Source organism: Amphibalanus amphitrite, unplaced genomic scaffold (genome assembly GCF_019059575.1).
Source record: "Amphibalanus amphitrite isolate SeventyFive unplaced genomic scaffold, NRLGWU_Aamphi_draft 000519F_arrow, whole genome shotgun sequence".
NCBI lineage: Eukaryota > Metazoa > Arthropoda > Thecostraca > Balanomorpha > Balanidae > Amphibalanus > Amphibalanus amphitrite.
The window spans coordinates 1-14,034 of record NW_024882013.1 but is presented as its reverse complement, the minus strand read 5'-3'; the positions used below and the strand labels follow the sequence as shown (position 1 = coordinate 14,034).

At 46.8% G+C, this 14,034-nt stretch overlaps 1 protein-coding gene and 1 long non-coding RNA gene across 2 annotated transcripts in view; one reads left to right on the top strand and one right to left on the bottom strand.

The window, feature by feature from the left end:
• The window catches only part of LOC122393154 (agrin-like), a gene marked incomplete at its 3' end in the record, with an annotated part of 89,055 nt that extends 75,204 nt beyond the window's left edge, over nucleotides 1–13,851 (top strand). The window contains exons 18-23 of the mRNA XM_043388896.1: nucleotides 758–865; nucleotides 1,250–1,369; nucleotides 1,633–1,868; nucleotides 2,148–2,285; nucleotides 3,588–3,834; nucleotides 13,689–13,851. Of these exons, the coding sequence (XP_043244831.1) occupies nucleotides 758–865; nucleotides 1,250–1,369; nucleotides 1,633–1,868; nucleotides 2,148–2,285; nucleotides 3,588–3,834; nucleotides 13,689–13,851 (1,012 nt within the window). The remainder of the gene's footprint in view (nucleotides 1–757; nucleotides 866–1,249; nucleotides 1,370–1,632; nucleotides 1,869–2,147; nucleotides 2,286–3,587; nucleotides 3,835–13,688) is intronic.
• Nucleotides 8,254–11,762, bottom strand: LOC122393159. The gene is made up of 2 exons (XR_006258648.1): nucleotides 11,075–11,762; nucleotides 8,254–8,955 (listed from the first exon to the last, which is right to left on the bottom strand). It is a non-coding gene; the product is annotated as an uncharacterized LOC122393159 (long non-coding RNA).
• Nucleotides 13,852–14,034: the final 183 nt, after the last annotated feature.

The following is a 14,034-nucleotide window of genomic DNA, read 5'->3' as shown; positions in this document are numbered from 1 at the left end:
TGCAACTCGGTCACGCCCTTAGGATCAACGTGTGACACCCACAATCCCTCCACGGTAACAAGTAGTTCAATGAACTCCTTTGGATCTTCGATATAGGGCCAAAATTTTCGCGTTACGCCTCCTTTCGAGTTTGCCTTTCCTCTGGAGTCAGCAAACGGGGGATGCATCTTGCAGAGATCTTAAACATATTAATACGCTGTCGAAGAATGGCTTTGAGGAACCTGATAGACACCTCCGCTTCTGCTGCGTTGTTCCAGACCAGAACATTTGTCATTTTCACAAAGAAGTGCTTATTTTTCATATTTTCTTGAGTCATTGCTGTTGATGGCTGGCCACTGCAGGGGTGACCTTTAATGATCTGTTGACCAAAATTGAACAGAGATGTTCGCTTTTTGACGCTACTGTAAGAAAGACAAACCTCAACATGTGTTGCCACTAGCTTTTCGTGAATAGCGTTTGGTGCATTTTTCTGCAATACATGAACCAAATCACTGCTCCCTTCTGGGCGTCGCCCATTCTGACCGGGAATGGCAAACTATGTTGCGATTAATTAGCAGCCTGAACCAATCACAGGGCAGATTGGTTAATGGCTACGTAAGTGGTCATCCCAATAACACATCATTGAACACACCGCGTTGCAGGCCGAAATTCCAACTCCTTCATGGTTGGGCCGATAACTTTTTGAACGCCCCTCGTATATCAGTACCGCCGCCTCTGATTCTATCACCTCTGTGACGGATCACTGTATGTGTTTCAGTTTCGTGGAGTTTCGTTACGACATCGGTAACGGCCCGGTGGTGATCCGCTCTCTGCAGAGGGTCTCCCAGGGAGAGTACCACAAGGTGGTCGCGCGGCGGTACCACGGGTACGTAAACGGTAGGGAGTAACTCTGCAGAGAGTACGTGAGACCTCTCTGCAGAGGGTCTCCCAGGGAGAGTACCACAAGGTGGTCGCGCGGCGGTACCACGGGTACGTAAACGGTAGGGAGTAGGTGGGAGGTCTCACGTACTCTACAGAGAGCACGTGAAACCTCTCCGCAGAGGGTCGCCCAGGGAGAGTATGTACCATACAGTGGTGGCCAGACGGTACCACGGGTACGTGAACGGTTGCAGCGGTTGCATTATTCCGCCGTTTAGACGACACCAACTGATGATAAGAAATCGAGCTCGTATGTTTCTAGCATTATTGTGGTCATAGCACTACTTCCAAGGTACTCAACCGCTTTCGATGTCTTCTGCCCTCTTTCCAGGGACGGTCAGCTGATTGTTGATGACGGAGAGAGCATTCACGGCCAGTCGGACGGAAAGTGGCGCTCTCTGGACCTCAGCGAGATGCTCTACGTCGGACATGTACCCAGCAAATACGACAGGTAAGGCCTGACTTATCTTCGTTTTTGCATGTTCTGCAGGATTTTTATTATAAACACGGGATGTTAATTGTTATTCGCACCGCCTGAGAGCTGTGCAGCATAAAATAGGTACCGAAACCGACAATAATATGAACTCGATAGATAAAAAATCCATGAATAGGCCAATCATTTTTCTTGTCTTTTGTTGATTACGTTTGGAGAGCTAAGACCTATGTGTAAATATAAGTAAGTATATCCAGTTATCTACGTTCCTCTTTTCCCAGAGTGTACGAGAACACGGGTACAGTGTTCGGCCTGGTGGGCTGTGTCCGCCGGCTGCGGGTGGGCGGGGCGGCGTCAGCTGACCTCCGCCAGCCGGGGTCACGTGACATCACCTCGTCACGGGGCGTCACGGAGTGTCGCAGCGACCCGTGCGCCAGTCAGCCGTGTCAAAACGGAGGCCTGTGCGTGCTCACCACCGGTCACCGCTACCTGTGCGAGTGTGCGCAGCACTTTACTGGTGAGAGAGGATACAGGCAGGCGTGGAGCCGGTGGGGGTGTTATCGCGGGCTGGTTGTCACATGTTCATCCTGATAGTTGAGTAATCATCAGACAGATAGTTCTTCCACTAATGCGATAACGGACTGGGAGTGCCTCACTCGTATGTGGAAGGTTAAAATGCACGCGTGTTTCAGAAATCCTGTGAAAGCAAGCCTGTAAAGCATATGGCTTAACAAGAAACCAACGTCTGTGCCTCCTTCATGATCTCAGTTCCACCTCATTCTGGTCACGTTTTCAGGTGACCACTGTGAGGACAGTGCAGACCCGTGCAGCGCCGCCGACGCCTGCGCTGCTGGCGCCACCTGTACCAGTACAGGGAACGGCACACTGCAGTGTCTGTGCCCGCCCGGCAGATGGGGCGACCGCTGCCAGGAAGGTGAGCAGTGAGCATTGAGCAGTGTGGGGAATTTCACGGGCTGTAGTAGTATATTCCTTTGCGACCTCTTACCGCAGTTAAAAAGTGTGCTTATTGTGCTTCGTCAGCGTTACGCGGCAGCTTACGACGACAGCGCGGTCCGTTCAGCTAACACGTGTCCTGCGGGACAGTATACACATTCAGGCGTTTACGTCTAACGCCATCTAGGGACAGGTCTGACAACCACTAGCCAGGCAGAATTACGGTGGGCACTACTTCACCGTTCCGTGCTTCTATCCTCAGGATACTGAAGTCCTTCTCCTCCACGCCGCAACCCCCTCCGGGCTGGACAGGCAACTTCATCTCATGCGGGCTGCTCCCTTGGAGCGGCACCGCTGCTCCTGAGGGAGCGCACCCCGTAGCCGGGTGCAGTGAGTGCCTTGGGGCTGGGTGGCCTGTCCTCTGGACGGGCTCAGCCCCGGCGACTCACTAGGGTGCCTGCCCAGACCAATGTCTCCCCCTATATCCTATCATCCTCCCGGCTCTGAAATGGTCTAATTGGACCGAAAGGGCCTAACCCAACAAAACAAACAAACAAGGTGGGCACTAAAAACGCACGGGCAGTGGGCATTGATGCTTTGATCGCGTTTCTTTGTTGCATTCGAGCGAAGTTCGTCGCTGAATACTGATGGCCCACTTTTTAGTGAGCAAGGCTCAAGTATTTACCCTTGCAGAACAAATATCACGTGCCATTCCAGTGAGCACTGGGGGAAAAAATTAGCACAGGGAAAGTTTTTTTCTTTTTGGGGAAAAATAGCACTATTTTCCCAAAAAAGAGTGATGGCCCGAATGACAGCGCTTCGTTCGACCATTGTAACATTCAGCTGTGATTTTCATGTGCTTTCTCATCCATCCTCGCCGGCACCATCCGAATTCCCCCTCACGCTTCCCTTTCCGGGCAGGCGGTCGCCCCCACTAGACAACCGGTGGTGAGGGCAGGCCCACGCCAGAGCCACTTCCTCTCCGGGGTGACCCTTTTAGCGACAGAGCGGGCTGTCCCATTCGGACATTTCCGTCCCACCGGGACAGTCTCTGCCGCTGCGGTGCAACGTCGGTGGTCCGCACAGTCCAATGTCTACACCCTATCCTTTCATCCTATAGCTTTGCAATAGCCTTTCTGGCCGAAAGAGCCTACTCATAATATAAAAAGATAACACGTTTGCTTATGTCAGTTGCTGCTATAATCCAGTGATGGACATCTGATTTCTTTCCGCCACACAATCTCGTGCATATAGTGACCTGTCATCATTTCCTGTCTTGCAGCTCGCACAGACCACATATCGGACCCGTTCGTACCGAATTTCGGCGGCTCTTCGTACCTGCAGCTGCGTCCTTTGCGGGACGCGGGCCGATCCCTGGAGCTGGAGCTCTGGTTTCTGACCCGATCACCAGACGGCGTCCTGCTCTATTCCGGTCAGCGGCAGACCAGCAGCGACTTCATCGGACTGCGCCTCAGCGGAGGTCGACTGGAGTTCGGCTATGACCTCGGCTCAGGAGCAGCCAGCATCAAGTGAGTTGAGCCGGGCTCATGAGGCGATCAACGGAGATTACTGTACTGACATGGAACGGTGAAGGCGTCTGAGGGGGTTTAGCATAAGTAGCTAAGTACTTACAGACGTCAATGTTGTAGAATAGGTAGTTGTGCTACTCCACGTGAAGGGTGTGATAAGAATTATTGCCGAGAAATTAGGTGTCAGCCGTCTAGGTATTTTCGGTCACAATTCCTTTCGGTCACAATTCCTCCCCAGCAGCAACTTACGGCTGAAGGGAGTTTGCTATCGCTTATCAACAAACCGGCCGACATTTACTAATGCGTCATTGCACTATAATAATAATTCAAGGTAGAAGTTTCCTTGCAAGCATTATGGCTACGACAATTTGAATAAGAATTCCCATTATGCCTGAAATTTGCTTACGTGCTGATGCCAGCAAAAAGATTAACAATTTATTGTTTGCCATTGGATGTTACGATGCAGCGACATCAGCTCAAGTCGTCAGCTCATGTGAGGTAAACCTATTTAGTGAGGCTACCAGACACAACAGAGATTCTACGGCAGCACCTGCAAAAAGTTCGAAGCTAAAAGGCATGCCAAAAAGATCAACACCGCAGATCGCTTGACAACACATGCTATAATCCTTGAATCTCTTGGAATTTACGAAGAATATCTGACATGAATCATGTTAACACAAAAAACATTCGGCGAACTTTGAAAGTTGAAGTTGATTTCCCCGAACTTGTTGACTCACCCCGGGACTTCTTGTGTTTGAATTATTTGTCGCTCGAGAATAAGCAGCTTTCTGCTGTTTGACATTGTCGTTCCAGGAAAGCACGAACACCACTGAATTTACTCTTTTTAGTCAAGCCATACACCCAAGCATAGTTTTGCAACCTTCAAAGCATTTACAAGCTACGATTATAGTTGTCTTCCAGCATGTGCACAGCAATTCGATTTCAGAAAAAAAAACAGACATCAGAAATCCGCTAGTCACCACTCGCCATCGTCTATCAATGTAACGGCCATCATCCATGAGTAAATGAATGAGTATGTAATTGAATGACACGAGTAATTAACCTTCGCCCCAGTGGGGGGGGGGGCATATGTTACCACCCTGTCGCGTTTTTCGCGTGTAAATAAAAAAGCGCGGCGCGTAGCGCCGCGCCGCTTGGGGTAGCTTTTTGTACATCAATTTTAGACAATGTGTGAAATTTTTGACCCCAGGTCATGTCGGGTCAGGTCACCAGGTCAAGTTAACTGACCAAGCCTAAAAAAAAGTTTGCAATCATGCCCAGCCTGCAGTGTTTGTCAGAAAGGTTTCAAACTTGGTGGATTGCATGATGTTATGGGCGCCTACAATTTGTATATCTCGGATTTTTCATATCCGTGACCTAAGGTAAGGTCAGTGGCGTGACCTTACCATTATAAGGCAATGGAGAAAAATGAAAATGCCTCTAGATCCGTGTGTACGCATGGGAACAGTCCAAATATTTCAGAATCACAATGATTTAGTCCACTCGTGATGACCAAGGTGTCGTTTTTGCTGATAGCCTCTAGACAGGTCATCTGAGGTCACTTGAGGCTACAAACAGTTTTTTGCCAATAACTCGCGATTGGAAAGAGATAGAACGCTGGGGATGGTCTCATTGTGTTTGTCTTGTTGAGACGCATCGACTGATATGCAACATGACCTTTTCCGGTCAGGTCATGACCTTGACCTGAGGTCAAATTTTCAAGTTGACCTTTCAAGGTCAAATTATAGTTCATTCGACGCGTCTCGGCGAGGGGAACACGATTCTGGCAATAGAAATGCCGTGGCTTCTTGTAGTCAAAAGTTATTGTCGAAAAACACTTTTCGCAAAAACAGCTATTTTGGGAGTTTTTGCCCTCTGGAGGCTAAACCGTTGACCTGAGGTCAATATTGATAATGACCTTTTCAAAAGAAGAGTTCAAAAGCTATCGTTTGCTGTTCCATGCGTTTTTCTAGCTATCATAGTTCCTGAGATAGCGGCATGTTTTCTGAAAAATATAATGACAATTGGCAAATTTTGACCTTTGATGACCTCTGGTGACCCCAATATTGCTCAAAGGTGAAAAATGACCGAAATACTTTCAAACGTACGCATTGAGAGCTATCGACTGCTTTTTACCGCGTCTTTCTATCCCTCTTAGTTTTTGAGTTAGAGGTGGGTGGTAACATATGCCCCCCCCCCCACTAGGGCGAAGTTGGCTGAGACCGCCACTGGGGCGCGGGTTAACTCATGAGCATTCATGAGTAGTTTTATATATTATCATTCCTTACATTTGTGATATTTTCAACAACAAGCAATTCACGTTTCATTTATCTAACGCGTACGATCACGCGCCAGTCTTCAACCTCCAAAATCATCCATTTCATCAGTACTTGTCCAACAGAGATGGTTGGAAGCCCGGAAAGAGAGACAGCTCTGTTGTTCCCGCCATTAATTCAATAACAGTTTCCAATGTAAAGGACGGAAAGCTACACCATGAACTCATAGATACACACACCGTTCCTTCATTTTCCGTCATCGTGACAGTCAATTGTCAAACCCTTCTCCTCCGCGCCTCCACTCTCTGATCCGGGCTGGATGGTTACCTTAATCCGACATGGATGGCTCCACCCCAGGAGCAGGCCCATGGCTCGGTAGGGTGACCGTTAGCGGGGTTGGGTGGTCTGTCCACTGTGATGGGCTCAGCCCCGGCGGAGCACCAGGGTTCCCGACCAGACCAATGTCTCCCTTTTATTCGTATCATCCTTCCGGCTATGCAAAGGTCTCAACGGTGCAAAGGTTGGAGCGGAAGAGCCTAACCCTACAAAGGGAACAAACTCGTCGCTATATAGTGTGTGTCAGGGAGCGGCATACCATTATCTGCTGATCTTTATCGTGGCGGTATGTTTGTGGCAGGCTGTGTTAGTTATGATGAAACTAAGTCGCATGCCAGCAAATGCGGAAGAACTGGTAATTCTTCATTACGAAATGGAAACGGAAAGCCCTTATGGCGGCTAGGTCACTAATCGTTCGGCATTACTAGCTACTGCAAGTGCATGCAACAAATGAGACAGTCACGTGCCTAGAGCCAGCATGAGAGACTTAACAACCGTCAATTAGGAAATGGATGCCGAAGAAACGAAGATCCTCTGAGCGCAAATTTCTATACGTTTGTCCCTACGCTTGGAATAGTTCCGTAGTGCCATTGTAGTGGACACTGTACACACTTCACTGCCACGTGATCGCACTGCATATCATGTCGCACGTCGTCACCGCGTAACCACTGGACCAACATTCAAAACTGGCACCAGTGTCGGATGTCAAAGTTTTCAGGCTGCTATAACCTTTAAACCCGCTCACATGACCGATTTAAAACATCACACCGCTAACCTCTGTACAGTTCTGAGAACTGCTCGATAATGCATTAGTCCTCATTGAGACGGCTCATCGCCGGCGGCCGGGTGACCGGTGACTGACGGCGGCGACGGCGCCGCTGCTCAACTTGGTGACGGCCTGACACGCCGGCCGCCGCTGGACACCGATGCGCCGACGCCTGTCGACGTCGACTTCATTACCGAGAACACTGCGGTGCGGGCTGACGGAGTCACCGGCCGACGCGTCAACGATCAGCCGCCTGACAGGCATTATTCTGCAGCGCTAAAAAGATTGTTTCCGGCGACGGGCTGGCCGTCTCGGAGGAGGTCACCCGGCAGTCGGCAGTCGGCACCCCGCCCTGGCTTGCCCCGTATGAAGACGAATGGATGTCTGTTGGTGTGTCAGTGCCCAGCGGTGATTTTGAAGGGCTGGAAGGCTAGTGAAGCAGCGCTCGTAGATATGAAAGGAGGACTGTACGTTTTTTTTTTTTGCAAAGCAATGGCTGACTGACCAGCTAAAACTTCCCTAGCTCCGTTCATCCCAAGCCGTTTGCCGCAATTCATGTATGTACTTACACTTGCGCTGACACGATCATCGAGCCTGTTCATTTATGGTTACCTAACCTTCCTTGACAGGAAATACACATTGGCTAGACACCATTAACAAATTTATGAGAAGTAGCGTGACTCTTCTGCGTCCAGCATCGAAGCTACTCCTCCGGATGTCCTACCAGGGAACATCACAGTGCATTACATTCGCACAATGCGCAGCGCGTGACAGACTGCGTCCCGTTCGTGCCGATCCTGTAATGATAATGGCCTTTCGACGACGCCAAAGAATGCGCCAAACTGGCCAGCATAATGTGACAAAGCACATTAGGTTGGTAGGTACGTTAGCAATCTATTTCTTTGAAGAACGCCCTTTCGCTAATCGAAAAATAGATCTCGCATCCAGGGATATTCTATATGAAACTGGCCTATGACCATTCCAACGTACCGGAAATGAAAACAGTTGTTTTTTGTGTGTTCTCGTTTAGTAGTTATCTCATTTCTAGCTCACACCCGTCCTTTTATTCAGAAGTTGACGTTCCAATGCCGGATCGAACAATTAAACTGGACCAAACTCTGACGGACAAAGGCTCATTTCCATCTGCGTATGCTATAGCGTTGCATAAAATGAACGTTGTCGCGAAATATGCTCAAACTTAGCTAGAGGTGAACGTTGATCTACTTCATTTGTCACAGAGCGCTCTATTGAGAGGGTGACACTACAAATTGCTATTGTGTCCGAGGTAAAGCATAATAAGTTTTTCTAAGGATATTTAGCGTGGAATGTCACCTAGAACACATTTAAATTGGTACGGCCACGCAATGTTTGAGTGTAACATCTTTTTCGCGAATACTTCACGGTATCCTGCTCTGCCGGTGTTTACGGGTTACATGGAGCAACGGCCGTGTCGCCAGGCATTCTGCATAAGTGTCAGCTTCGTGCTTTTGATATTTGACCCCACTCTGGATAGGCTGGGATAGTGGAATAAGTGGCAGCGGTGGCACCCAGTCGGAGAGAATGTAGAGCTTTCTTTGTAGACACTGAAGCCTCACGACAGTTAGATACGGAAAACATTGGTTGAAAGTTGTTTCTACATGAGTTTTTTTACGGAGGCTTTTTTCTCTTGCTAAACGCCTTCTTGAAAATGGGTCCCTTGGCCGTATTTTCCCAAACTTACGGCAGCAGCAAAGCCCGTTTACCCTGTAACGGTGAAGATAACGATCATTAAAATGCATTGAAGTGGACGAGAGGAAACAGCTTGTGCACTTTCACCAAAACTTTAGGCCAATATAAACAGGAAATGGTTCATTATATACCTTCTTCTTTGCTATGTCTTTCTGATTTAGATCGACAAAAAACAATGTCATCATGGTTCCAGCAATAGATGTGTATTACTGTAACTACTGCCCAAGTAGTTATTAGTTCCATATTCTCTTCCATCAATAATGTTGTGAAAAGGACCTTATCAGCTATCCCAGAAAGGATTTGCTTTATGTATGTGTTTGTCCAGACCGGTGCTCATCGTCGTAGCGTGATAAAGGCACTTTTCAATTTAACCCTATTCCTGGCGGGGGGGGGGGGCCTCAGGAGCCCCCCCCTGAGGTTTTTTGGTTATTTCTCCCAAACGCGTTGAGCTAGGAAGCTCAAATTTTCTGACTTTTCCTAAAAGGCTTCTACGCAACATGTCTGAAAATTTTGAGTTGATCTGACCTCAGGTCAGGTCACCAGAGGCGGTTTGGTGACCCTACCTCAGAAAAGTTTGCAATCACGCCAGAGCTAGAGTTTTTGATCGATCAATTTCTTCTCTTCAGGGTTTAGTTAGGGTACCAGTATGTGCAATTTGTATATCTCGGAATTTTGATATCGGTGACCTAAGGTCAGGTCAATTTCGCGACCTCCCCATTATAAGTCAATGGGGGAAAAATGAACTCCCTGTTTTTACCACTAAAACTGGTCGGAATGGCCCCATATACCATACATGACTTCATATACGATCAACCTTCACTACCTTGAGGTCTGTTTTGCTGTTGGGCAGCTGTGAGGTCATGTGACGTCATCAAAGGTCACCAAAGGTTTTTGGCCAATAACTCCGTACAGGAACAAGATACAGACGCGTGGATGGTCTCATTGTGTTCAGTTCGTCAAGACGCATCGAATGATATACATGATGACCTCGAGTTCACGTGACCTGAGGTCAACCTTTGACCTTGACCTTTCGAGGTCAACATATATATCATTCGATGCGGATTGACGAGAGGATCACGATGATGCCCTTAGGTTGTTCCTATCTTGACTAATTCAAAAGTTATTCGAGAAAAACTCTCTCCATATCTAGCGCCGCCATTTTGACTTTTTCGACCCCTGTGACGTCATCTTTGACCTGACCTGAAAATGACCTTAGTAAAAATTGTAGATCTTGGCCGTGCGTATCCGATGCCGTTTACCGCTTGTCGCTATCTTGCTTCGTTCTCGAGATCTCAGGGGGGGGCCGAATCGGCCCCCCCCCCCCGCCAGTTTCTTGTCCCGGCGGAGCCCGCCAGGAATAGGGTTAAGACTGATAAAACTGCCTACATCTAGTGTCGCTTATCGAACTTGGAATAGCCAAAGGACCTGCCGAATCCCCCGGCTCCCGCATGACCAGGATTTATGTTTGATTTGATACGTTGGCAAGACATTGTTCACGGTATTGCACTGTTGACTTGTTGAATGGGACGTATTTACCACTGGCCTCAGCCGGAACCGCAAAAGCCTTCGACCGTAGTTCACCGCACGTAGCCGCCACGCTTTGCCGTACGTGCACTTTTGGTGATTGGTGTGGTCTATCTAAAACACCAGGCGACGTCTCAGCCATCTAACTTTGCGGCGTTTGCCGGTATATCCCTTTTCGTCTCCCGACCGAATGATTTGTCGAGATGTTTAGGCCAGAGGAACGAAAACAGTCAGAATTCAGCTCTGTGCCTCAGCTGTACCAGCCGAGATTAACCAGACGTGTTTTGCGAATTGGTGCTGCTAATGGCGCTTATGCATTTATATGTGTGTGCTTATTGTGCTGATACAAGACTTAGCTGGACATAAGACATAAGTATATACTTTTGCCCTTCAAATACATGTTTGCCCTCTTAGTAAATATGTCAAATGAATGAGATAAAATCATTACGTTTTTAAAAGTTTCCCAGTTGATCTGCATTTTATAACTGAAAAGTATATTCTGTTACTAAAGCATCGCAAGTGGCGTCCATTGGCAAAACGTCGACGGCAGTGTCATACATGCCTTATAAATCGCACGATTTAAAGTCGTATGAGCACCTTAGCTACTTACTGCATGGTTCATCTGATCAGTAATCTTGCTGGTCCTGTTGAATTGGCTGTTGGAAGATTTGTAATTGTGTACTAGTGTTACTACGCTTGAACTGCAATGTTACTGATTTTCTTGCGATTGAATATCAAAATGCAGATGATCTTGGGGAAAACACGTTTTATTATATTTTCTTTTATCTACTCTAGATCTTCGATATCTTCCGCCCTTAGGTCTTGCTCGTGTATGTTCTTCTCCTTGAAATTCGCTTCCACCTTCTGAAACTTGCCACCCATTTGTGGGTTATATACGGGTTTAGCAGCTTCACCTCCAAGTGATAACCTTGCTTTCAAGTGTTCCGGTTCAGTAGCGCTCAACTTAGCGGAAGGTCCTGAATTCGCACCTGGACCAGCTATTGTTGAAGGTCCTCCGCCACCTCCTCCCCCGCCACCTGCAGGTGCTTTTTGGCCTTCGTTGCCTTTCTTGGATGATCCAATGCCGAAGATTTTCTTCATACTCGATCAATGTTGTCGTCGGCTATTTCGCACGTGTCTTCAGGACATCTGTAAATATCAATGCAGCTTTGTTTATTTCTTTATAGTGATCAACTTAAAAATTTGTTTACTTTTGTGTTATTCTCATTCTAAAAAAAAATATGCAGACAATTTTGTTCTTAGCCCTAAAAGTTTTCAACGAAATTTAAACATTTCTGTGCGCTGCATTTGTTATTTTTGCATAGATTCACGTGGATCTATGACAAGAAGACTACTTGAATAGCGAACGAGCAAAGTTCAGTGGAAGCAAAGGGGACGGAAATAATTTTGGATCTTCTGGCTTATGTTTAAGGCCGGTTTTTACAAGAAATGGCCAACATTGTTTATCTATCCCAGAACTTGTTCGGATGGTCCGGCACGTCGAAGATTTCAAAAATATGTGTGGGATAGAAGGATCACTTTATTATGAATTACTTTGGATCATTCATGAATCATGAAATAGTTAGCCTACTCTTTGCTCGATATTTATACATTAAAAGACATTAAAGAAGAAGGGCTAGTCGGCATATCTGCGTGGGAGCGTTTCGTTGATTAGACTTAATCGTCCTCTCTCTCTCTCTCTCTCTCTCTCTCTCTCTCTCTCTCTCTCTCTCTCTCTCTCTCTCTCTCTCTCTCTCTCTCTCTCTCTCTCTCTCTCTCTCTCTCTCTCTCCTCTCCCTCTCCTCTCCCTCTCCCTCTCCCTCTCCCTCTCCCTCTCCCTCTCCCTCTCCCTCTCCTCTCTCTCTCTCTCTCTCTCTCTCTCTCTCTCTCTCTCTCTCCTCTCTCTCTCTCTCTCTCTCTCTCTCTCTTACCTGTCCATTGCTCTTCACTTTCGTTCTCATTTTCCCCCTTCTGTGTCCTATCTTTTCCACTCTTTCTGCTAAGTTTACGTACTCTAGACTAAGCTCTGTTTCACCCTCTCGATTTTACTCTTTCCCAGATTTCTGCAGGCTGCCTTCGCTTTTTTACAGGCATTTGTATAACGCATGGAACTGACACACGGAGCTTGATGTCTCCAATGCATTATTTTCCACAGAGTTGGTGTGTTCCAATAAGACCTCTACGTTCACTATCGTTTGAGTTCATTGCCTTTTGCAGCTGTGGACTTTATTAATTATATATTTTACGTAGAACTTCATATTGCCATGGTATCACTAAATCAGTCCTGAATATTGCCAGAAGATGGCATGTTATATTTGCGTTCATTACAACGAAAAGCTAATCAATTTGTTCCCTATTTAAATTGGTATACCTAGATCGATCAGCTATTTATTTATCAAGCTTTGCTTAGTTGAGTCGTTCGTAGCTTCCCTGTTTCGTACGCCTAAGAATGAAATGCAACATGAAATAGTACTCACTCATTGGTTTCCATCACAAAGGAGCTGACCACCGAAGGATCATCTTCTTGTACGGTTTTTGCATCTGGCTTTTTCTTGCAGACGGCGACTATGACAACCAAGCATACGACGCACCAAATGAAAGAGCCTACCAATATAGCGGGGTACATGGTGAACATGTCTGATTGTGCAATGCGTGCGTTATGAGTTTGATAAACGATACCACCTCCACAAGAAATAAGATTTCGCAGCTTTGTTTCAAAGAAAGTAAGCATTCACACAAATCAGAGTTGCACTATTGTCCTATTGTCCTCAGTTACCGCCAAGGCCATGCCGCAATTTACCTTGCCAGTCATCACATGATTTAAAGTATTGCAATTGCATCGTGACTAACGTAACCAAGCTCCCTCTTATTTTATGAGAGATTATATTTTCTTCACTCTTATATTTTCTTCACTCTTATAGTCATCATTAAAATGCAAAAGAAACGTACTAACTATGTGTCTGTGTTGTCTATCCCCAAAGCAATCCGAGTTGGCAATGGTTGTATGACATAAACTGCAGTAATGACATAAAAACGTTGTGTCAAAGTCATTGGTACTGTGAAAACAACCCATTAGAATGCGATTTTTTGTGATGGATAAATGCGCAATCTGCATACTCCTGAAATGCGATTTGACCAATGGCGCTCAATGTGTAGATCAGAAACTTGCATTTCTATCGAATGTCATCCTGGTAACATACTAACACAAACATTTTCTTTTCCAGATCGAGTCATACCATTGCCCTCAACCAGTGGCATTCTGTCAAGCTCACCCGTTTCGACCAGGACGGCTCGCTTCAGGTCGGAAACGGTACTATTTCGCGCGGGTCTGCTCCGGGTCATCTGAACGAACTGAACCTATCTACCTCTGTTCATTGGCGGGCTAGAGTGAGTACAGAGCATTGAGTGATGAGCCAGCGGGCTTTGTTGCTCTTTTTCTACATTTCTTTGCTCATCAAGATTTTGTTTTATTCATGAGAGCTGTTTTAGGTTGGTGTATGCCATAGCAATTATAGCGTTTTCCTAGATTCTCTTCGTGCTGAATTTACAAGCTTTCCATGTGGCTGACTT